At 34.9% G+C, this 26,115-nt stretch overlaps 1 protein-coding gene across 1 annotated transcript; it reads right to left on the minus strand.

Annotated features, from left to right (window-relative positions):
* Positions 1-1,364: 1,364 nt before the first annotated feature.
* Positions 1,365-24,364, minus strand: LOC117158168 (putative ferric-chelate reductase 1 homolog). The gene is made up of 12 exons (XM_033336812.2): positions 23,786-24,364; positions 14,817-15,139; positions 13,842-13,933; positions 9,646-9,805; positions 6,426-6,623; positions 6,056-6,151; positions 5,455-5,611; positions 4,677-4,903; positions 3,615-3,855; positions 3,409-3,521; positions 2,606-2,719; positions 1,365-2,519 (listed from the first exon to the last, which is right to left on the minus strand). The coding sequence occupies exons 1-12, from the start codon at positions 23,793-23,795 to the stop codon at positions 2,379-2,381; spliced, it is 1,872 nt and encodes a 623-aa protein (XP_033192703.2). The 5' UTR covers positions 23,796-24,364; the 3' UTR covers positions 1,365-2,378.
* Positions 24,365-26,115: the final 1,751 nt, after the last annotated feature.

Consider the following 26,115-nt stretch of genomic DNA (forward strand, 5'->3'; position numbering starts at 1 on the left):
AACCCCTTGAAAACATTCCACCCCAAACGCCGTTTCCCGATCGGAGCTCAGGAGCGTACGATTTTCGGGTAGCAGAAAAAATCGGTTGGAAATTTAACAATTATAATTTCTTCTATGTACATTAAGAATAAATTTCTTACTAGAATATTAACAGATTGTGGATGTTTATGCAGATGTATATATTTTCATAGTTTGGTAATAGAGTGAAACTTACATATAAAAATTAATTTTGTTTCTAGGTTTTGATTACGTACTATTTATTTTGTATATTTCACATATGAAATAGGTTTCACATATTTGTGTACTTTAAATATACATATACAGAAGAATTAATTTTAGTCAAGCGATCGTTATCAATTTGATTTAACTATTAAATGACATAAAATAACAGTTATAAATAACATTTAAGGTATGTAATGAGTATAACTGGAAATAGGGAAAGAAATACGTATGTATATGTCAAAATGAAATATCATTTTGGAGCAAAATTTCAATTTTAAGTGTAGTTAGAATTTAAATTATAATGATGGCGTATGATTAATGAACGTCCCGTTGTTATAGTACATTTTCAATATACTTATTGTATAACCTTTACATACATTGCTGTATATCTACATACTTTTATATATTTTATCTGTATATTTTGACATATTTTAATTGCATAAACATTCACATTCTAGACAATAACGTTACAATATACAAGAATATTCCATAGAATATATGCACGTCAAAATCTATTAATTTCGAATGACGCCATGAATAAATGTTCGTATCTCATACAAGGATTTAATTAGTAATAAATAATTCTCGAACTCTGCCGAAGATGGAAGATTATATAACACTTGTCAAAAGCTGAATGAATAGATTCGACATACACATGTTTATATAGTACACACTAATTGTACAGTCTATTCAAACCTATTATAATGTACATAATAATAAAGCGTAATAACGAACGAATTGAAGTACGCGGTTAACAATACCATAACTTGAGCATAACGATAGCATGGATGCTAAAAATGCTAAACTCCCTGAGGAGCTTTCTCTGCATGATATTTTCAATTTGAAAGGCAATGAGAGAGGGTTAAAACCAACGACAAAGCTTTCAATGTAAATGAAATAAATACTGGTGATGTACTTGACCTGCAACTTTCACTTATCGTTTAAATTAATTCAAATTTTGTTTAAACCGATTAACAACGGCCTCTTACAGTTAACCGAGTTCAACCACCGTGTCCTCTGTAGGATCCTAACAATAAACGGATAACTTTTCCTATAGAAAACTCGAAGCAGCGAAAATTTGGTACGAGTGTAGCGAAATAAAATTATAGCGATACGGTAAGGTTGAAAAAAGAACTTGCACATTGTGAAAAACGCTGACAATGCTTTTATCTACACTTACGTATACGTATCTAATATCGTTTAGTACAATGAATTCAAGCCAAAAAGGTACTTTTGCTGAGTTACATTATTTCTCACACAACACACGATTCTGTATATACTTTTATTTATTAACAATCAATAACATATGAAAACATTATGATGTCGGTTAATTAAGCGCAATTCCATAATACTTCTACAAACTCTTATTTTCACTTATCTATAGAATAACACTTATCGTAGTACAAAATAAATCTAAACACGTGTAAAAATCGAAAATACATATGTTGTAAAAACTAATACTGTGAACGTTACATCATAAATATGAATAATCTGCGTATATCTTACCGATAAAGACGACTTAAATATAAAAGCACCTTACAGACAGAACTCTTTGAGAGCTTCTAACAACAATATATGTGTTGCGAATAATCTCGCAGATATAAACAAACTAATGCCTTCTTTCATATATAGAAAAAAATAAAATACGTTTTTATATTTTATGTTTAAGTTATACTCTTATTTTGGACGGACATTTGTACGAATAATTTGCACGAATACTTATTCAATCAATTATCAGAAGTCAGTCTTCCAAGTAAAAGGAAGCGAAGATTGAAAATATGCGAAGATATTTAAGGTCGATGGGAGAATATATCGAATCAATGTAGTTAGATATTCTACGTACTGCCGCTTGTAACATGATATGATATACCATTTATTATACTTCTACTATGAGAAACTTCAAACTATGTACTTTTCAACATTCGATGTATCAAACAATATAATATGTATTATCATATAACTCACATTTTGGAGTTATCTCTGTAAACGATAATTTATCTCGATTCGATGCTCATTTACATATATATAAACAGTCACTCGAGGACATACTCAATGCGAAACAGTTTGTAACTTATCGTAATAATATTCCTGACACAGCAGCGTACATAATTCGTAGTCAAACGAATCTCATGCACAGTTTATCGCTACACGGCAACTTAATAATTTTTAATGTTGTTCGTGAAGGTAACCCATGTGTCTTCTATAGGCGCCAGTACGGTGATTACAATGAGAGCTGCGGTGAATAGGACGATCACGACGAAATATATACCGAAGATAAATTTCCTGATTCCAGCGTGCTATCGAACAGAATGAGAAATGAGACGGTGAAGATTTTCAGAGATTCTCGGCGCACCGCGCCGATTCTTATTAGCAAGAAACTTACAGGAGCATCCTGTCTTGCATCCGGATGGACCATTGAACCACGAGAGTGCATGTCTTTCATCGGAAATGAATTCACCCTCTGACTCGCCTGTCTGTCAGAGGCACATCCAACGAACTATAACATACATTGATTTCCTTCGTTACATAACGATCCTCTATAAATATCCGACTTAGTACCAAAGCTGATCCAGATTTAGAGCTTTGCCTGTCTCGAAATCGCGCTTGTATAATTAAAGAGATTTTCAACAGTGGTCTGCATAATCAAATATGAAATATATTAGACATGATATGGAACTACTAATTGCATACGGGATCAAAGAGAACTGATTCCTCTAAAACATTAATAATCCATGGCGAATTAATTCGAAACTTTATGTCGTTAGTAACTATCTGAATATTAAAAACGACAAATTATAGCTTGTAGTGAAATAGGAATATTATATAATAACTATAATCAAAGTGAACTTATTTTTCATTTACAGATGGATATTGTCGAAAGCGTAGCAACAAAATAGCACGGTATTTGAACAAGTTTGTCAAGGTTAATTGGAGCAGCAGATAAAAAAGACCCATTAAAAAAAAGAAGTTAACCTTGAGACAGTCTTGACACATTTAGTTGTTCTTTTTGTAAAATTCCAACTACCACCCTCTTTCAGTCTATTTATTCGACTTTTTTCAAGATATCCATTTATAGATGAAAATAGGACATCCGCTATAGATAAAATAATGTACACTGCACAAACTCGTACAAATTCAATGAATGTACGAGAGTTTTGATTTCGAAATATCAAATACCATTCTTACCGTTAAGATAAGGTGAGTCAGAATATGGAATACCACGTAAGCTGCCAGGATCCAGTCAATCCATTCTGGCAGTTTGGCCTTATTTAGTCGGACCGCGAAGAAAATTGCGATTACTGTGAAAGGAATTTCAATGCGTCGGTTAATCTATTGTTCGCGGAGAAAAGAAGTACACAAAAAACGTAGTATGAAAAAGAAGAGAAGCTTACTGCCGCAAATCTGTGCCGCGTTTCCAACGAACCAATGCGCCCAATTAAAAAGAGGTCTTCGCGGTGCTCCTGGATGAGGTCTCGCGGCTGCCATAAACGGTTGAATAAAGGCTAAGATCGTGGTCGCTAGTCCCAAGGACGCGTGTATCACCTCCGAACTCCATTCACCCAATTCGACGAATATTATTACAAAAGCCGCTATTGTCATCGACCATGTCAGTATCATAAAGAATCTGTGCCACTTGAGTAAACAACAGAGCAAAATAACATATTCTTGTCGATAATATTCATTGTATTTCATCGATAGAATTAAATTCTCATAATGAATGACATCAAAGTGAGGAACATAAGTGACGACGATATTATTATAATATATGAATACTCGGATATTAAATAATCTGAAGTTAAGTATCTTTCAGCCGTCTAAGATACGTTCAATATCATCCTTGGACATCGGCCAAAGTTAAGTGTTCTTTCGGAACGTTCAGACTCTCGAGTTCAACAACGTCAAGTACATTACGCTGTTTAAAAAATGTAGCGTGCTCTGCATACTAAAAGCCAAATTAATAAGTATTCACCGCATTACATGAAAAATATCTAATTGTCGAGCAAAATCGATACGTTTAACCAATCTCAATAGCAATTTAATTCTTGTCATTTCATTATGAACGTAACATTACGAGCATATTTATTGTCGTATGGACCGCACGCCATAAAGCAAACAATTCTCACGACGATCGGTACAATTTCACCCGGTGTCTCCCAATTAAAATCTGATTACGCAAAATGATTAATGTGTTCGATTTAAATTGCAATCACGCTGTTCGTGCGTCGACTGGTAATTTTCGGGAAGAGCCACCCCCGTGACATTATCAAATTGCCCTTCCATTCGCGGTTCCTCCGATTAACCTCGATCCCCAACTCATGAACCCAGAGACAAGAGCATCGCCCCGTCAAATAGGTGCCATCACACGCAACCTCGGGGTCGTTACTTCCACTGGGTCGAGATCTTACCAGTAGCCCAGTTTGTGCGCGCGATTATAGGAAAAATTGGATACTTACGGCGAACCAATGGTCCTTTCCGCACAACTGTGAGCTGACCCATGTCTGCTTGTAGTATCTAGCCAGAAGAATGCCGATCGACGCTGTACCGATCCAAGACGCCAACATTAGAGCGCCATGAACACGAATTAGAATGTTGCTCGCCGTAGTGTAACCACCAACGTCGGATAATAATTTTGCGTCACCGGTCGCGTCGTACGCCGTGTCATGGAATCCGATACCGTTACCTAAATGTTTCGACAAATGTTTCTTTAAACGTTTCTCCGTTTTTCAATCGTTTCACTTTGCGTGATAAGGGAGATGGAGAAAAAGAAAAGTTTCAGCAAAGTTCTTGGAAAAAATCATTTCATCAGAAACATGTATCTAGGTTCATTACAGAGTATTCTCAATCACGAAGTTATTGCATTTATTCATTTTTATTTTCTTTATTTCTAAGAATAATGATAGATGAATAAATACTTTGTCATTGCACTAATAAAATTATGTCTTTTACTTATTTTAAAGTATCTTGGAATATTTAGTTTCCCAGAATAGCGTTAGAAAGGTTGTATAATATATAATTGCCAGCCATAAGTATTAAAAGTCCTACTGATATTTGATCCAAATTGGATCCTTCTCATTACCTTTATTTTTTTACTTATTTTGTACCTCGTAATGTAAAATATTAAATAAGGTAAAATTTCTTAGAAATTTTCAGTATTTACTAAATAACGTATCCTAATACTTATGGCCGGCACAGTAGTTGTAGTATCGCAAGATTAAATGAAATTGAACGTACTTTTTAAACTTTTGCCAGCTGCCACGAGAAGATTGTATGGTGTGCTGACGAGGTCATACTCGCGGCCTTGAACAACCGTAGTCTTCTCTCTCCAAAATCTGCACGTGATTATGTCATCCTTGATCGCACTCGACTCCAATTGGACTGCTCCTTCCTGCTATAAAGGAAATCGCAAATGGATCAAGGTCACAAGAGATTTCTCGTAAACTGCGAATCGATGCAATCATTCTCACAAAGAACTAATCGATAACAATGTTACACACAGGCGAAAGTCGGCCATCGCCGCGGGGCTCATTGATCAAGATTTTATTAATTTCACTTGCTCGCGACTCGCGTGCTCATGTAACAGTGACCTCGATATTAGTCGCAGGTAGAAGTTTCTTCTTTCTTTTCAATCCTAATTTTATTTAATTCGAATCATTGGATGTTTATTCGAACGATTAATAAAATAAGTTAAAAATTCGTTTTTCAAATTTGCAAATTGCGATGCAGACTCTCTGAACTTAGCAACCAGCTACAGAATAAAATTTGTTATTATTATCACAGAATTTGGTATTCAGTTCGTGTCCTGCTTTAATATGATAAATAATAGAATACGTACCATGGGCTGGCGCATATTACGTTTTCCAGAGTTCCAAGACATGTGTAATGCAATTTCTCCTCCTTCGTTCGCGCACTCAACTACACTGTCATCGCCCTGCATATATAACATACGAAGGATTAAATAATCGTTCACCGTAGAATTACGTGAATTGAATCTAATATTCTACAAACTTTCTAAGACTACACTTCTCTAATCAGTATAACCATTGTTGCATAAAATTTACCACGATCTAAATTAGGTATCCGTAATTATTTAGGTAGCAAATAATTAATGTAATTTAATTTAAAATAATTTAATTTAATCGATATTTTTGGATGACTAAGCACGATATACCAAAGTACATTATTTTTAATCAACAAGAAATTACCATTTTACTGTCATCGGATAAACCAACAGCGACATATTTACTATCACGTCCTTGCAATTCAAACAGATATCGCTCTCCTTGAACGAGTACAGTAACCGCAGCGATACAATTTTTGGCCTCGATGCATCCAGCTGGGGTACCAAAGCAATTCTTCGTGGAGCCACATCCGGCGTAGAAAGGATCCTCAACATCTTTCGTCTAAAGAATAACACGTTCAAATACAATAACTCGCTGTCGTCAAAGTTCTGAAGAAATTATACGTCGGTTAATACTCAAAGCGTTTGTACAATCTTAAGATTCGAGAACCGGGTACGAAGAACACAGAGATTTATACAGGACCGAACGCAAGTTCTCCAACCGAGAACGGAGTTTCCAGGCAGCTTTTCTAGTTTCTCTAGAGAAACAGAATAATCTTTCGCACGGAAATAGAAATAGAAGTTCGTCGTGTCAATACACATCTCATATCTGGCACGGACAGTGTCTACGTATAATTTAATCTAATAATACGAAAGGATGAACAAACGTTAACACGCAAAGTTAAGAGTACGGTTGATCCTAGAGCCAATAGATTCTTCAACCACGTTTATCGTCTGGCATGAATCTGGCGGTAAAGTTTCAAGAGATTTCCGAAAGATTTATTTTCATCCAAAATACGAAGATATTTCCGCGGCGAGAAATCCTACACCGGCGATACGTGTGTGCAGAGAAGCAGCTCGCGTCGCAGCCGGTTAATGGAGTAGTTTCAGTCCGCCACTCTGGAACTCCTCAATAAAGTTTCCAAGCGAGAAACCGGCGTGGATTCATTCGCGTGCCGCCTTTTCTCACGTCGATCTCGTTTCGAAAGTGGACCGGTAACGAGGACGGTACGCAAAGAACACGTCGACCTGTATCTTTTCATTTGTCGCGGAAGTCAATTCAAACAAAACACGCTTGCAGCTCGTATTCAAGATGACACTCGAATCAAAATTATAATTTGAACCGCGGTGCAGAGCAATGCATACGCAACGCAATGTGATTAACGTTGAATGCTCGAACATCAAGATATCAATTCAATGATTAATTACAATACAAAGTGGTCACGAATGACAAAAGAGACGCAGATTGATCGAAGTCTCGGAGGGACGGAAATGTGACGACCGACCTTCAACTTAGACACAGTTCGCGAGACAGAATAATTGCGGACTTCGAGAGCTGATTATTACCAACTTCATGTATGTATATACATTTTTCATTTCTATTAAGCACACCTGCGAGTTCGTCCGATTTTGTCGTAGGAAGATTTTTGTACATCACACGGAGTAATTGGACTCGTGATTGCTTTAATTGCTCGTTGAATAAAGATAAGATGAACGCGTGTCCGTATTAGCGACCGTGGGATACGCTATTTTTCTGTTTCTTTCCATACTAATACGTTCTTATAGGCAATAAATGTTTCATATACTATTTATAGTATGTTTAATATCTTACCGCTTTCAAGTACATGAACATTTTGATTTAACTATTTGTATTAATTATACGTAAACGTTACTAATATATATGAAATAATGGGAAATTAATGGTGAAAAAGAAGATTTATTATCTTCTACTAAAATTGACAAACGATATTCGAATCATTTGTCTAAAAATTAATCAGTGATAAAATTAGTCATAGTCTATCTGTCAATACGAAGAAGCATCCTAGTAAAAAGGGAAGTAAAATTAAAATATGACTCGAGTAAGTAGTTTATCGTCCCCTTTTGTTTCACAACGTTTCACCGTTTCGCCATTGGCCCAGATTAATCCCCGAGGCGCGTTGCGCGTTGATGCGACGAAGATAAAGTCACGTAAAAATAAATGGACAATGGAGCAAAAATTACGGGGCGCGGTCGGATCGGAAGATACACGAAAGTGAACGGCGAAAGTATATAAAGTATAAAACCAAGAGCGTATCCCGTTCGATGGAAATTATGCATTTGTACGAAGCTAACTAGCGTGCAGGTGTGCGCAATTGTGCATACATAATACATGTAGCAGCATATCGTCCAACCAATATACGTCGGAATATAAACTTACTTTTAACTCGTAATTATTGTACACGCACATCCCTTATCAATGTACTCTTTGATTAATTATACCCTTCTGTTTTGTTATTAATTATATATTCTTGTTTCTAGATACATTCATTCACATATATCGTTAATTATCGTGAAATCTATTTATCAAAAATTCCTTTGAAAATCAACTTTAAAAGATTTCTAAAATTTCTCTCAAGTTTGTAGAAAACCATTGTATTGCTTTGTATTTTCTATGTTAAAACGTAATAGAAATTCTTAACCGATCCAAGTAATTTAATATGATCGATTTATTACTTCAAATATTTATTTAGTATTCCAAATTACAACTTCTTATTAGACCCATACGCAACGTGTATGTACATATGTATTAACTACATTGTTGACCTACTGCAAATATACGCCTATGTGTTTGCACATGAATTAATTTACGCGATTAACAAAGCATAAAATTAAAAGCATTAAAGTAAGTTTTCATTAAAACATTGTTCGCTGTATGAGATAGTGTTTGTTAAATTATATAGAAATGCGGTTATTAAGAACTCAATCTTTTTATTGTAAGTACGGGTATATATCAAAATTATAGTAATAAGAGCAGAATATGATTCATATTTTTGACTGCGAATTTTTATACAAGGTAATATTTTTCAGAATATAATAAAGAAAGTAGAACCTCGATAACAAAAAAATTGTTGTACCTACGAAATATTATAGAAAGCACTATACTTTTGATATTCTGTATATTTTTCAGGCTACGTTCACTTTGTACAATTTTTGCATTTTCAAATTTCCTATAGATGCATAAATATCCGCAGTCCAACCGTTACCATCGAGTATTCGTAGAAATATCCTATGGTACCTGTTACTTTCTCCATAAAATAGCCAATCAGTAATTTGCCAAAAATATAATAGCATGAATCGACTTCACATGTCATTCTGAACAGATATAGTAAGTACCATAGCGCGTTTGTTCGATCAAAGACGTTCACAATCGTAAACAGATATCAAAGAGATAGTGGTTTAATAATTTCAATGTTAGGGCACGATTTTACTTCGCCAGCCCTTTCCCTGGATAGTCGATGATCAGTCGCGGTTATGATTATCGGGTGTGAAAAGCACGTTTGCCTCGTGATCAGCGGTCGGGACGTAATGGGACGCAGAATACTTACCTCGTAATCGACGGTCGGACTGTAATAGGGCGGCGTGGTAGTTCTCAGTGTACTGATCGGTGTAGACGAGGTCAATACGTCGATGGATCGCTTGCGAACGTTAACTGGCGGTGATTCCACGCCGACCCAGTACGTACTGTAATCCTGCGCGAACGTGGACCTGCAACGTGGTAGAATAGGGAGAAAAGAAAAAAAGAAAGAAACGATCAACGAGAGTTACGAGAAACATGTATCGATCCATGGACGGTGAAAAGGGAAATGGGAGCGTTTCAGCGAAGTACAAATGACTGATAGGAGGACGAAGATACCGTATTGGTATTGATTGCGGTAATTACGGTATGTTGGTTCTTTGAAAGAGTGCAATAGCCAAAGGTCCAAGGAATATCGTGTGTTTCGTTCGGAGCTATATTACCGACAATGGACACTTCGATCAATTTCAGGCAAACATATGTATGCGAATTATGGATGTGCTCGAATAAACGATGTGCTAAAATTCATGATGGACGAATTAAGACTATTCGTATTTTTCAGTATTTTCGATTTTTTTTTTTTTTTTTTTTTGTAAAATTGAAGGGTCTGGACGAATTCTATTGACGAAGTTTATTAATTACGATGGTGTAGTAGACGTGCTAATAATTGTGCTTCCGTGCTTTGCCTTTATTACCGTTTATTACCGTTTCATGTCCTCATTACGGTAAAAAACATTTGGGACTTTTATCCTCAAATTGGATGATATAATGAACGATGCGGATATTCTTTGATATGGTGTGATAATGGATTAAACAAATTATATGCACATGACCGTCTACGTATTTACTTGTAATTAGGACATATTGTAATTAACAAAATGGAAGTATTGCGTATGATCCTAATTTGATGAACAGTGAACTGTGTACGTGAATTACAGTGGAGTATGCTGAGACATGCGATGTTAAAACGAGTTAATGTCGCAGTTTTTATCAACAGTTTTTATCGGTAATATCAGAATGTTACAATAAAAGCAGACGATGCAAGTATTACCATTTATCATTTTTATTTGTGTTAGGTTATTTATACCTTTAATCGGAAGATTGTACATAGTTTAACACGAACGAAGTTATCTTGCACATGACTGTATTTATTATAGCATTTACATACTAAAAAATTACTACTTAGATTTCATATCGTTTGGTAATACCTCAATATGATTGCAAAAATTATACTAAAAATGAAACGCTTTATTAAAAAATAGAGGTACATATATACAAATACTGTGTGTAATCAAATTATTATGTAAATTGTTGTTTCTTTCAAGTACTTTCATAGAGTACTCATAAACGAAATATTTATTCAGATTACTGTACACGTTCTCGTTTCTTCGCTGCAACTAGAAGCATTAAAGTAAATAATAATAAACATATTGGTACTTTTAATATCAGCTATGTACATTTGAAAGTAAGTAACTAAGCAAATAAAAGGCATACCAAAGTTTAGAAATCTCAACATTTGCAGTTTCTTTCATTTAAAAGTTTAAACAGACAATACAGGATGCAAATGAACTTGTAGGTGCAAACTTTTGAATACCAATGAAACACCAAACGAAACTGGAAAGTTTCCCTAATTACATATACAGATATTTCTTCCCAATCGAACAAACAGAGGACTGTCAGTTGGAAAGTCAAACCATCTTCGAGTTACTCCATTTAATGACCCTACAATTACTCTAGCCGATGCATCATAAACAGTCACGAAACGTAACCAACGTTCCTCTCCGTTTTCGTAAAGGCGGAGAGAAAAAAGGGTTATAGGAACGTCAATTCGTATTCCAACATCTCGGCAGATAAGACCATAAATTACGATCTTCCGGGTCAACGTGATGCAACCCATTACCAGTGCAGGCGTGGGAATAAAAGATAACAATGTTGAGAACGAATAACGAGTCGGAGTCTAATGTTGAAAAATCGTTTCGATAGTGTGGAAGAAGGCTTCGTATCGAACTGAGAATCAACGAATGAACAATCTAACTGGACGAGAGTGGACCAGATATCAGACTGTGTTAAAAGCAGAATTCAAACAAACCATAAATTTCTAGAGATTCGAGAAAAGTATAGAGAGATTTATTTATATGAATGAGATTTCTCGTTTTAACTACATATACGAAGATTACAGATGAAAAACACGATAAGTCATATCTTCTATGTTTAAAATTCGTTGTTGATCAATTCCCGGTAATTGAAATCTTTTTATTTCGTTTTGAAGCCAAATATGTGTTTCTTAATCCCTTTAAAGATTTTCAAAATACTACTCGTCACAATAGTAAGATCCACAATAAAGGGTTATTAAAGAGGATATTAAAATATCGTTTTAATAATTATATCTTTGGCTTCCATAAAACTTCGTCCGCTTGTCAGTTACTTTTAACAGGTTTTTAGCACATCAATCCTAACAGGTTGTTTTCATTTCCAATTACATCGTACTAAAGTGCTTCTATTTAGACGTAAGATGACAATGGAATTATAAAATCAATAACGATATACTTATTATTCCCTTCTGCCGTGGTCTCCAAATTAAAATAAGGATCGCTTCGATATCTAGAACGATAACCCGAATCAAAAGGAGAATAAACGAATGAACTACGTAGCATGAACGAGAGTGGACTGGTACCGGCGACATGTCAAAAGCGGAATTCGAACGAACCGAATGGTTATTTATGGCTATCGGCATAAATTTCTCGAGAAGTTTTAATGGAGCTCGCGCAGCACTCTGTCCCCCGTATTAATTGAGCATTCAGAAATAACCGGTGGCACCGATTACCAGCGGAAAAGTTTATAACGAATGTCCCAGCCGTTTCACCGTTCACCGTTAACCGTGTTATATTGTATTCCGTGCACGGGAGATGCCGAGGCGCCTCCGTGCCACGCGCGTTCGTTCGTTCGTTTCTAATCGTAATTCATACGTGCGACAGATCGTGGCATATTACGTGCGTGAGCTATATACACCGTGATCCGAAGACCGAGTTTTGTTCCAGAAATTGAATGAACGATTCATCGATACTTTGCAGATGAATTCTTGCATTAGCTTTGAATGCGATGAATCATCAATTTCCATTCGGTTTATTGTATGATTGCAGAGTTAATTTGTTTTATGCGGACTAGTGTAATAAATTGCAATCTGACAGAAAATCGATTCTGTTCTGCTAGTTACAAGAATTTTTGTATTCGAGTATTCGAGTTGCGTTATTTGATTTAAAACTTAGGTATCTATATGTACACAAAGGTGTTTGAACACTCGGCGCAGAAAACTTTTGTATATGTATCGTACGCGTTATGTAAAACATTTTAAAACTTCATTAGCACTGTAATAAGACATAACTGATACGATTGTGATGGTAAGCGTTGGAACGAATCTGGTGATGTATACAGAAATTATTTTTCCGTGATGTTTTATTTTAGTGCTTCATCGTGCAGATAGTAAGCAAGCTATTTGTATCGATTGTTATAAAAATCAGGAATGAGTAGTCGATAAAAATGACCAAACAAAATAAGCGGTGAATATAAAGTGGCGTTTTACAAGCCGTATAAAAACTTGTAATTCATTCGTTACGACGAAGAATATTCCAAATACGTCTTCAAGAAAATGTTTCTTAAACATCAGGAAGAATGGAAAGTTCGAGGACGCGAGAAAATAAAGAAAATTTGAATGAATTTAAAAAAGATAAAATAAATGGAAGTAGAGAAGTATGAGAAAAATTCACTACTAAAAATAATTGTAACGCATAATAATTCTATCGTAATTAGGTGTAAATGAAAGAGTTATGCAACCTTGAAATGGCAGTATTGAAAGTACAAGATCTCTGAATGCAAAAAGTCTTGATAGGATTACGAGAGGTTTACTGTGAAAGTATTGAAGTACGACAAGGTTTGATTTTCATGATCTGATATATCTTGCTTCCGCATTCTTACAAACCATACCTCTTGCACATTCAACTGCCATATCGTGGCAATACATTTATTGCAATATATATCATTCAACCGAAGTAAAATAAATTCATTGTAGAAACAAGAAATGCGTACGATATTTAAATACATGATATCATCGAATTTTCTGCGATACTTTTAGTCAATATCAAAATTTCCTAAGGATATACGACAATTGGTAGAAATTTGAACGAGATTACGAAATAACGTAAACCCGCGAGTGTTCTATCGAATACTCACTTGAAAACAATGGTGCCTTCGTAATTTACAGGTGCCTCCCAGTCAAACTCGAGATTGTGCTTCTTGCTGACGTTCGTGTGAGTCACCGCGTTCTTAACAAAAGGAAAAGGAAAAAGCATTTAATCGTCGTGTCGTGTAGCACTTTGCCTCTGTCCTTCGGGAGCGCACGACAACATGATTCACGTAGCCTTCGAGAGCTTGCTAACTACGATCGAAACGATCCTATCGGGAAATACTATAAATCATCAAACTTTCTAATCATTCGAAAAAAATCGTATTGATCGCTCGAAGAACACCTTTCAAACCCTTATTCGACCAATATGCTAAATTATTTGTTACTGTATCTGATACTCGTGTCGTTATTTAACATTTGTATCATATTATGTAATCAATATACTTTATTTATGTTATCTTATCTGGTACTTTTTATTTCTTATTTCGATCAAAACGTACGAAACATATTTATTTGTTTATTAGCTCATCTGCTCCTGTATGCATATTATTTAGGTTGGTGCGCTTGTTATTCATAGTCTTATCCTACTTATTTAATGATTATATAATATTATATAATTAAATAGTTGCAATTAAAAATGACCTCCTATTATCTTGTAAAAATAGATAATGATTTCAAGAAATTTTATATGAAACCAATAGAATAGCTAATGTTGGAACAATCAATATTTCTAGAAGTCGAATAAATCTAATAAATCGAATCTAAATTGAATGGAATAACATCTTAGGTGATGGAAGTAGCTGTAATATTGAATTCTAAAAGTGATTTTCTATAAAAGACAGAAAGTGTGACTTGTCGTGTCTCTTTCCTGTAATCCTCAAGAATATATAGTAATTATAGAATAATACATAACATTATTCCAATATTTTATGAATTTATCATTTTGTCTATTTTTTCATTTTAAAATTGGCAAATATCTGAAAACTTTAATAAAATAACTCATGACACAGTAACGTGTTTACCTTTATACCCTGTGTGCACTCGACGATTCTTGCCGAATCGGGCAAGTTGGCGAACTCTCCAACGAATTCACCGGTCTCGGAGTCATGTGCAAGTATCATAAAACCCTCGTAGGCAAGACCGTGAGGACTTCCCAGAATTAACCGGACTCTGCCTTGTCCTGCAGCTGGTAAAACTTGGTAAGGAGGAGGGTAAGTTTCCTGCTTCGTGCTTCCAGGATGACGAGGCATCAGATCTTTGCATGAATCTGGCGGTGCTCCAGTCGGCAGACCCAGCGTTCTCAACGAGAGAACGCTTAGGAAGATTACAAATGTTCCTTTCATTACTGTAACATACAAATTTTACACATTTAATCATATACGACCTTCCTTTTAAATTACGAAACTTAATATATTAAATTGCTTAATTGAATTACTAAATAAGTACTACCGCGATCATACTACATATTTCTTGCCTTAAATATACCTACATTTTTCTATTTCTTACAAACTTTACAAATGTGATCATGATGATTTTGATGAACACGACATAATATACGACTTTTATATAACGCGTACAGTATATTTGAAGCCCATTGTTTAATTCGAATTAGTGTAACAAGAATTTGCCAATATCAATTCTTTTACCTACGGTTTTTCTTCCAAATGATATAAGTTTGCGTTCGAACAATGTAAATTCTATCGTAACGCGAGTTTAGTTAATCGAGTATTAACTGCAATTCCGTTACAATCCGGAATAAATGGAGTCCAGATAAGTGGGAGTTCTGCAGACTAGTAGCTACATTAATAACGTATCGAAATAAAATTAGATAAGGATTTAGTTGGATAAATTATTGAAATAATTCGAGAGTTTCATATTCGCAATAATTAGACCAATATTAGTCGGTCAATCTTTCTCTTCTCTCTTCACACGCTTTCAAGTATTTCAAAAAACACCAAAGGTCGCTCTTTAGACTTTCTACTTTGATTCCTGTATTTCTTCAAATTTTTTCTTCGCTGGTCGGTCCGATGAAGATTTCATACTAATGAACGAGCGTCAAAGTCGTATCACGCTAGACAGTCCCATAAACTCGTAAGACTAGTCTGTACAGAAGAACGAATACCATCGACGAAGTGTCCTTATACGAAGCGAATGCGCATTATTCAATCTACTTTTTACACGTTCCAGACTATGCGAAGACGATACAAGGATATTGACCCAATTCCAAGAATATCTACGTGTGCATAATAAAACCAGCTACATTTTATAACGTTGGAAAATTCGTGGTAGTTTCTTAGTGACAGAATGTATATAGATACATGACTTATACGACTACTTTTCTGTATACGTCACCCGCGACTATCGAACAGTTTAACACTATGAATGTGAAGCATTAGTCACCGCTCCAAACTGACCGGAATTCCCGCTGCTCCATTTCTGCACTTGCTTCGAGCATATTTAATGCCATCAACATTGAGAACTTTCGTACCTCTTTTTCTGTCCTTCTATTAACCATTTCATAATGTATATAATTTCGTAAATTAGATAAACAATTTATAGAAAAATTAGATAAACATTTATTAATGATTTTCATAAATTAAATACTTTTCATCGATATAACTGTTTCTGTAAATGTTCATATATTACAGAATAAAAGTAACTCGAACGAAAATGAGAATAATTCATTTAAAAGTGAAACGTAAACCATGTAGGAATTCTATGATTTTCGAAAAGTGCTAGGAATTTCAAATGAAGTAAATTTTTAAAAAATTCGATTACTTAGAATCGAAACAATAACTTTGATGTTGCTGTTCATACTTTACCATCGATAGGCGAGGGCTATGTATTCCAATAAATAAAATAAAATAATACTAGAGTATACCACTTCGCGTTTTTCTCTACGTTACAATGAAACAGATGAAGCGTATTTTTGTACTACTTATTAATAAATAGAAAAAGGAGCAGAGGGATCGAAAACGGGCAGAGAGATTAAAAAGTCGAACTTACAGTTCATACCCACTTTTTAATCAGCTTCGCTCTGAAAACTTGGAAAAATTTTGATCTATGTTATCCTCGCAAGCAGAATACGCAAGCTTCCTCTCGCGAGCATTTTCATAATCTTGTAAAAGAGGATGAAAAATTAAGAGAGAAATTCGGATAAGGAAAACGGGAAGATAAAAAAGATCCGTGCTTTCCTCTATTAAATCGTATAAGTTCGCGTTAGGTATTTTTCTTCGTAGGTGAAAAAAGATCGAGAACGTCTAGTGCATCGGACTGTTGGTTATCGTGGCGCAACTTTATGAGTTTAGCAATACCGTAACCGCAGATTCTGCTGTCCAGATGCGGCCATGATTCATACATCAATGAGAAAATAACGCAATCCGCGAAATAAGAATCTGTGGACACTTTACTTCTTAGTAAACTGCGGATATTTATGCGAAGCTCACATTTTCACGAATATAATTAAAAGACTGGCACCTAAATAGCAATTTCGTTAATCTGTTAAATAACTGCTAGAACTATCTTACTATACTTTTATGTATTATGTGCATTTCATTTGTTACTGTACTTTCAAATTCTTCATAAATACATATTTAATGCAATCTACTTACTAGGTACTCTACTTTAACAAATATTTTCTGCATTTCCAAGAAAAATAAAAGGAAAAGATAAAGAATTATCGCGTTCCTCCTTGAATCGAGTAATGCTGTTTCACGTGCCTCAACGACGAGGGTCGAGCTATTAAAGCTATTGCCTATTACATAATATAACTGGCGCGGTGTTTCAGTGTCGTTTAGGAATGTGCAAGCAAAGAAATCCCGTGGGTCGTCCAGCAGAACTCAATAGGTGAAAGTGAGCGTCTTTCATGCGTGGGTTGCACACAACTCGGCAGTCTTTGAATCGTTGTAAATAACAAAACGGTACACTGGCGATCCACTGGCGATCGCGTTTCTGACATTTTTCTACTCGTTCAAATATTTTTGTCTGTATACACTATTGCTTATATGTATTGAAACACTCCTATATCGTTGCAAATAGAGTGGCCCATGAAAATATTCGAACACTTGCAGACACCTTTTATGAATGCAATTATGTGTGTCATACGAAACATTTCGACATGTCATTAGCATTTTAATGAGACTTAAATTATTATGGAAATTATTGTTAAGATTATATCGGTAAATTTTGAAAACAATCTGAAAATCTACAATAAAATTTATTGCAAACATATACTTACATTACAGTAAAAAATCAATACATAATATGAACAGTGATATTAAACATATAATTAGTTAAATATCATCCTTCTGAATGCTATGAGTTATTAATATAACGAATAATTATCCGATCAAATATTTTGACGATCTCTGAGAAGTGTAAGCTTACAATAAATATGTTGTAATTTCTATGTAAATTTTCAGATGTATTTCAAATCTTACCAATATAATCGTGATAATCGTGTCTCATTAAAATGCTAATGAAATTTTCAAATGTTTCGTATAACACAGAATATATATATATTCGGAAGAAAGTTTTTATAAATGTTCAAATATTTGTATCACTTGGTAGGAATATTTCTGAAGTCAAATTTTGTACAGATACGATCGTGTTCGATGGAATCAGTGGTGTATAATTGACTTCAATTATGTGAATTGCTGGAAACTTAGATCATCCTCTACGACTCTCCTCGTTTCGAAGAAATCATGGTGTTACGCTACCATTCTATTGGGGCGAGCAAATGGCCACAATCAGAAGAACGATTGTGTTTTAAGGACAATTACGAAACTTATTTTATACTTGCAGCCTGAAATATTCGAGACAAGGTCGATGCTTGCCCACTTCTGTTATGGTCCATTTACGCTATTGCGACAAATCATGGCACGTGCAAACCCGTGTCCCAATATCGAGTTCGTTAGAATCGGGAAATCTAGTGAAACGTGAGCCATGACTCTATCAAGGAAAACAAAGAAGTCCCAACAGACTAATATACATAGATTTAAATTCATCGGACACAATACAGAGAAAGAAAGTTTCATATTAATCTTGAGATTTTGAAGAAAATCCTACGACTCGGTGAATCTAGTAGGGATTTTAAAACTGTCCTGAATTATTTTAAACCTGCAAAATCTCTAAATACTTGAGGATTTTCTAAAAGTCTCGGTCGCTTCGAAATCTCCCAAACAGCCCGAAATTTCAAGCATTTCCATGAATTCCTGACATCTCAAAAACTTCCACGGATCTACAAATATTACAAAATTTCAACCTCCCATGTTCTCCGAAATTCGCGAAATATTTAAAGATCCGAAATTCTTGCATCCCACTGGTTCACGGGCCTGAACTCCATATATTCAGAGTTCTACATATAAGTCCAAGCTTTTCTGTATTATATCTCACGAACTAAATTTAAATTAAAATCTCGAAAAATGATCGACTTTATACGCGAAATGTATTTCTTGATTTTTGAAAGCGTAACTCGAAAGCGAACAACAGCTTGTTACCACTAATACACCAACGATCCGATCTCCATAGAGTGAAAACGAAGAGAAATCTTCAAGACTGCATGCAAACATTACCTAACTGAATGTGTACGAGAATTCCAACTACAAAAGACGTATTAAACAGCTCGCTGTCTCGCGAATAATGTTTCAGTGTCAACGAATTTCATTCGTGATAATAGCGATGATTAGAGCGCACGTTTCTATGCATTTGTGGAAAATTTAACCTTCTCGCAATCTTACAATTTTTATCTTATACTAGTTTTATTCTTGTACCTCTGATAATTTTTATGAATGTGGGTCTTCGTATTGTCGCAAGCCTTTCTAATATGAACGACGATAGAATATTTTCTCTCTGTGAAACATTCGATGCGTCGTATCGTTGCGAAAAAAGTAAGAGACATTGCAAAACGTCGTGTACGTAAGTAGATACGATTTTTCAATTCGCGGCATACCTAAATCGAAATTGTGTCGCGATCTATACCTTGACCCTCTAAAACAATGAAGAACTTTCCCATCGACATTAGCACTTGCTGCTTAATTGTCAGTTTTTCAACGTCTTTAATTGCATGGAATAGCGGATGATCGATATCTTACTTGCATATTTTCCATTAGGAGATATATTTTTTATCCCACATGTACCTATTATATCCGCGTTGTGACTAGACAAAATGTAAACAAGCAGCGTAAAAACGCGTAATTAGTCAGCCATAAACGTTTGAAAAAGCGAAACGCATATTATGGATGCCGTACATTCAAACATGAACATAAGTCATCATGCCAGAGTATTATTCGCCGAGATTAATATCTTCACAATTTCCAACAGTTTATATGTATTATTGAAATAATACAGATACCATCGTGTATGATACATATCGTCGACGATGTATGGCAAACTTTCGTTCAAAAACACTGAGTATATACACTATCCCGCGTAAGATTCCAGGCATTTTACCCGACCTATAGCGATAGTGTATAAATATTAGTAAACTATATAAATTAATGAGAAAGTAATGACTAAAAGCGATATTTATCATGTTCTTGTAGAATCACCGAGTAATGAACTTTTAATTATTTATTTAAAAATTTACCGACGTTACATCGAAGCTCAATACACGATTGACATAATTGATGTATCTATTGACATTCATTAAAATTTATACATATATATATATATATATGGTATATATAATTGAACTAGTGACGACAGTTTATTATGAGTTTAGAAGAATTGATCTGCGTATTACAAATTAAATAGTCTTCTCCAGAACGTTTTGTTATAAATTTTCTTAAGAAATTATGCCATGAGCCGTTTCACTCGCGCAAATGCCAATATTTCATTGCATATTTAGTCTTTTCGAAATTTGTTTACTATGCTATAATAATAGACTACTAATACAGAGTATAACCATCATAAATCAACGCATCGTTTCTATTCTACGTATACAGTTCCCTAATTAAATTACATTATGCCAAAAAATAAACAAGTGTGCAGATCCTTTCGATCAGTAACCTATTTTAAATATTACTCGTCGTGGTAAAGCGAAAAATACAGGCTTGTGCACATGTATTATGTACAATAGACTTAAACAGGCACATTGTTCTTTTCATCGATGGAGTTCGTAACGGGGGAAGCCGGGAGGATAAAAATCCATTCATTAAAAACAACGTTTGAATGACAGATGAAGAGTTAAGAAGCACGGCAATCACGCTTCGCCGGTTATTATCATGTATCATTACGGTATTGTTCGAAACAACGAGCACAAGGCTTCCCGCGTTGCAGTTTGCGGCTCGTTCCACCCGCGATGCACGCGCGCGCACAGCAACGCTGCTGCTCACCCACCGATCTATGGATCGTAGTTCGGAGAATGCACAATGTTACATTGTGACCGAGTTAACCCAAGGAATTGCGCTTTCGTTCGATCCCGTGGCTATCACACGAGGGGAAATTTCTAACAGCGAAATGGTACTTTCTGCGGCAAAAGAGACAATTCAATTTCCTTTCTTGCCTCTCTTTTCATTTTTTATCGTCATTATCGTTCGATATGATTTACGATTGAAAGTGCACGTCTGAAATGAAAAACGAAGAAGCAAACTGAATGTTATTGCGTATAACGGCTGGAAAGATTACTGAGAAAATATTTTCTATATTAAATATTTCTATTAGAGCTCTCGTTTCTTTGAGATTAATTCATTTTGCGGATAACAATTTTTTACATTCAGATTAAGATACTTTATGCAGATTAAAGTATAACGTTTATGTAGATTTCAGGTTATAAAAAATTTATGAGTGAACTTAATCTGTGTCTGAATAAATAAGAAACAACGATGCGTAAATATCTTTGTCTACCTAACTATGTGTATTTTACACCCTAGAGAATACTTCGATGTATACATCTTTTATTTCACACTTTCTTTCCTTATATATCAGCTTCAAAAGTTTAGAATTTATTTTTTGTTTGAATATTGCATAAGGATGAAGAGTGAGGTATAAAGAAGTTGATGCAGGCTTTGAATATTCTTTAAAATATCGTCATTTTCAACACGTGACGCAAAACATTGTCCTATACGAAAATCCAAAAATAAAACTCGCACAAAGATACTACACGGTGCCTCTATCGTGTCGAAAGATACGTGCTCTTATGAATTATACATAATGGAATAGCACATGAGTCAGTTGCGTGGTATCACACATTACACGTCATTTGTGCAAATAAAATAACATTACATATCATTTATTTTCCATTTGAATTCACTCATTAGTGAACTGAAAAAAAATCATCAAAATTGTATAAAACATGATCAGAGAATAAAAATTAACAACAAAATTAGTTAAATGAAAAATATTTATGATTCGATGGACATTTTACATTCGAACAATAATTTTATACATCGAAATATTCCACAATTTCCGATAGAACTAAGTGTTTGGCGAACGTGTAGCCATAGTAACGTTACTTTCCTGTCCTAGAAATTCCTCTCTGAGCAATCTAGATTCCTACGTTAATATGTCAAACCATATGTTAATATAATATTTTATGCGTTTATTACTTCGTTCATGTATACCCGCGTTCGTGCCCTAGAAATTTCACGCTGAACATTGTTCGTAGATTCTTCTGCCGTTAGCACGACATACGGCGAACTAATTTATTACGCGAGCAGACTTAAAAAATATTATCAACAGCTACTATTAACAAACATAAAAACATTAGCTGGAATATTATTTTAAATTTATGCTGATTTTGCTATTTATGATTTAAAAAATTTAATCAACCTGTTAGCAGTTTAATTAATATAACATATTTATTTTTCTAATAAATCAAATTAGTTAGGTAATATAATTAGTTAACGTCAGAATAAATTGAAATTATGCTAAAACGCTATTCTATAAATTATTATAAATTCTCTCCAACTATTAACAATTGACTTGTTCTTTTCAGTACAGATTATATCGAAGCAGTAAGTTTCCGTGCCTTTATAAAATATTCAAAAATATTGCTCGCGATTCGGAAAATAATATTTTAAAGACAAAGTTAAGGTTCCGAAACGCTTTTAAAAATAGGTCATCGAAAAGAAGTTGGAACGATTCATTTTAATGCTATCCGATGCACTACTTATCGATAATCGATTCAGAATCAGTTACCAAAGGGACAAGGAAAGAAAGTTCGTTGAAGCTTCAAACGCAAGATTAACATTCTAAAACATTACTGAGGCGCTTATTTATTAATTGCATTGGAACATTATACGTGGAAACAAAATTGATTTCGCGTAATAGTTCAACGTTTTCATTCTCTCGACGAAGCGTCTGTGCACCGTGCCACGTGCAGGAATATAAAAACGTTCTGGCTGGTGACAGGTGCACCAGAAAACTTGTTTTTTAAGCAGTTCCCATAGAATATGGAATGAACCACGACTGTATTTGTCATGGTTTTATTTTACCAAGAGGCGTCTTGAAACTAGTCACTTTTTTGTACGAGTACTCTTTCCATCAAATAAATTCCGCGTGAAATTTCATTTTTATGTCAAATGTCGTGCGACCAATGGAAATCTGTCATCTGTATGTTACGCTAGGGTTGCGACTTTCGCATGCTGAATTTGGTCAATGGACCGCGTTGAATCTATCCATCAATAAACCCCATTATCGATGAAACAACCTACCACTGGAAACACCCTAAATAGAAGTCGAATGATTCCATGTTAACAAATACAATACATCTTAGATAATTAAAAGGTGTTTCTACCAAACATTGTTAGAATGTCTTATGAGTTTAAATAAGAAATGAAAGTTGTATAAACATAGATCATTTGAAGCTTCAGTAAGAAGTCGTAAATAGACGCAAATGCGTATACCAATTCGTATTTATCACAGTTTATGAAGATAAGTACAATAAATAGAGAATTATTTGGTCTTTTCAATAGTATAACACATCTACAACTAACGTTTCTCTCGTTTCGTATCCTTAATTGCGAAATAACATCTGGAGATCTGTACTCACGGTGCTTCATACTTGGTGATTTTCTCTCGTCAACTTCAATCTTATGTTGTGTATTGAGTTAAATCTACAGCATAATAAACACGCAGTCGGCAAGGCGTGAAGTCACGTGTAGCGGAACTCCGGTGTACATATAGAATCCTCGTTGATCCTGGTGAGGGAACACGCGCGTCATAGATGCATCTTTCAACGCAAAAAAACCAATAATTCACCGAGTCATCGATCACCACAAGAAGCAACACAATGTCGGCGATTCTGGTCTCGCGATCGAATCCCAAAGTGAAAAGGTTAATCTGTACAATCTACCGAGTCAAACCGGTGTCATAATATTTGTAACCGAAGATCATGAACTCAAGCCAATCTGTGTACGCGGTCAATCTCCGCGAATCTTTCTGCCACCTATGCGCGCCCCCTTCGAACTCTCCTTTGCACGCGAGGTTACGAGAAGAAAAAGATGTTCACTAAGTTCGGTTAGGTCAAGTGTTTCCCCGACGTAGTCTCGAGAAGCACTTGTTGATTCCGGACGAGCATAGTTCTGACCAGCACGCTGAGAACCACACCTTACGAGAGACTGTGTAGTGGATATACGGATCGAGTTGAAAGGCCCGTGAGACCACATCAGGTCCGTACCTAGCCAACGGAACCCGTGTCACGAGATCGATCCACGCTCTTTCTGATCCTTGTTTACAATCTAAACAATGAGCGCACAAGATTAGTTATGCGACATACCAGCATGTTGAAAAATGGAGAATATAAATAAATAGTTATAATAATAGGAATGGTTTCCTCATGTCAAAATCATAAATATATAGATTTTCAGTTTTTTAATAAAGAACTGAGCTAAATTCTTTTCCTTTTCTTTAGCTTTAATACAGAAATTAGGATTATGAATGTCACAATGTAACAAGGATAATTATACTGCAATTTTAATTCATATTTTCAAGAATTATCTGGTTGTAATATAATCAACCGAATCACATATTCATGATATTAGTATACAAAAGACGATATAATATTGTTAATGAATAAAATTGTATGTAATTGTATGTAATTGTATATAAATTGTATGTCGATATCTGTAAGACAGACTATTATTAAATAAAAATACAATACATTATATTCTCCCATATGCTATTTATAATTTGTTGTACATACAGATTTTTTCTTTATGTATCTGGTTCGGTCATTTTCTTACTCGCATTTGACTGAACTATTTTGCAATATACAGGAATAATTATCAACTTGATTTTAAATACCTAAAGGAAACGCCGAGAAAAGGTTAAAGAATGTGGCGAAGCCATACCTAGACTTCGACGTTACTGTGTATTAATGCTGAACAACAGTTTTAGCTTTTACTCTACGGATCGGGGATAACGGAGGGAAGGCACGACATACCAAAACTCCGTGTCGTGATCCCAGACGAAACTTAAGAAGAAACTATCAAATATCAAGGTGAAGCGTACGAGGACAAACATCCAATGACCAACAAATTATCATGAATAATTTGAGCAATTGTAATTCTTTACTATACACAGACTGTTAATACATAATTATATTATATATTAAAATACAAATCCAGCTAATCCATTAAGTACTACATACATGTAATCTAATAATAAATGAAACATTTGCATTGTAAATTTAATTTAATTAATTTAAACATCTTTATTTCGTAACTTCAAAAATTAATCGTTTTACAAAGCTAAACAATACTAACTACAAAGATATCGCTTAGTTTAATATCAACTAGTATTGAAAATGTTTAATATAATATCCGTCGATAGTGAAACGGTATAGATAACCGATACTCGAAGAGAATATGTCCAGGAAATAAATTTGTTTAAAGACCCGTTATGCCCGACAGTGAATAATTAGTAGGCACTCAGCGTACTTGTTCAAAAAGTCATTCAAACACAGTGGTCTCGAGCCGTTCCTGAGCCGCTGTAAAGAGAGAGGGACTAACTACTTGCCAACAAAATGGGGGGTTCAGCGCACCGTACATTCACCGTATGGTCTTCACCTCAGTTTTATCGACGTTCCCCCTCGTTTTTTTCGTTCCCTCTCTTTTCCTCGTTCCAATGATGTTTGACGCTCGCTTACGCTTATACGTCCATGCATACCTTCCTACCATCCCTCACTCGATAACCGTGTCAACATCGAATTTCTGCCATACCATGCGAATTGATTGGAGCCGACCTCCTGCACAGGATTCGGAATATTCCTGAAAAATCGATTGCAAACAAATTTTCATTACGTTATAGTGGCATACATAAATCTATGATTTATTTATGATTCACAAATTTTTTTAACTCTTTCATTCCTAACGATTACTA

Source organism: Bombus vancouverensis, chromosome 14 (genome assembly GCF_051014615.1).
Source record: "Bombus vancouverensis nearcticus chromosome 14, iyBomVanc1_principal, whole genome shotgun sequence".
Classification (NCBI taxonomy): Eukaryota; Metazoa; Arthropoda; class Insecta; order Hymenoptera; family Apidae; genus Bombus; species Bombus vancouverensis.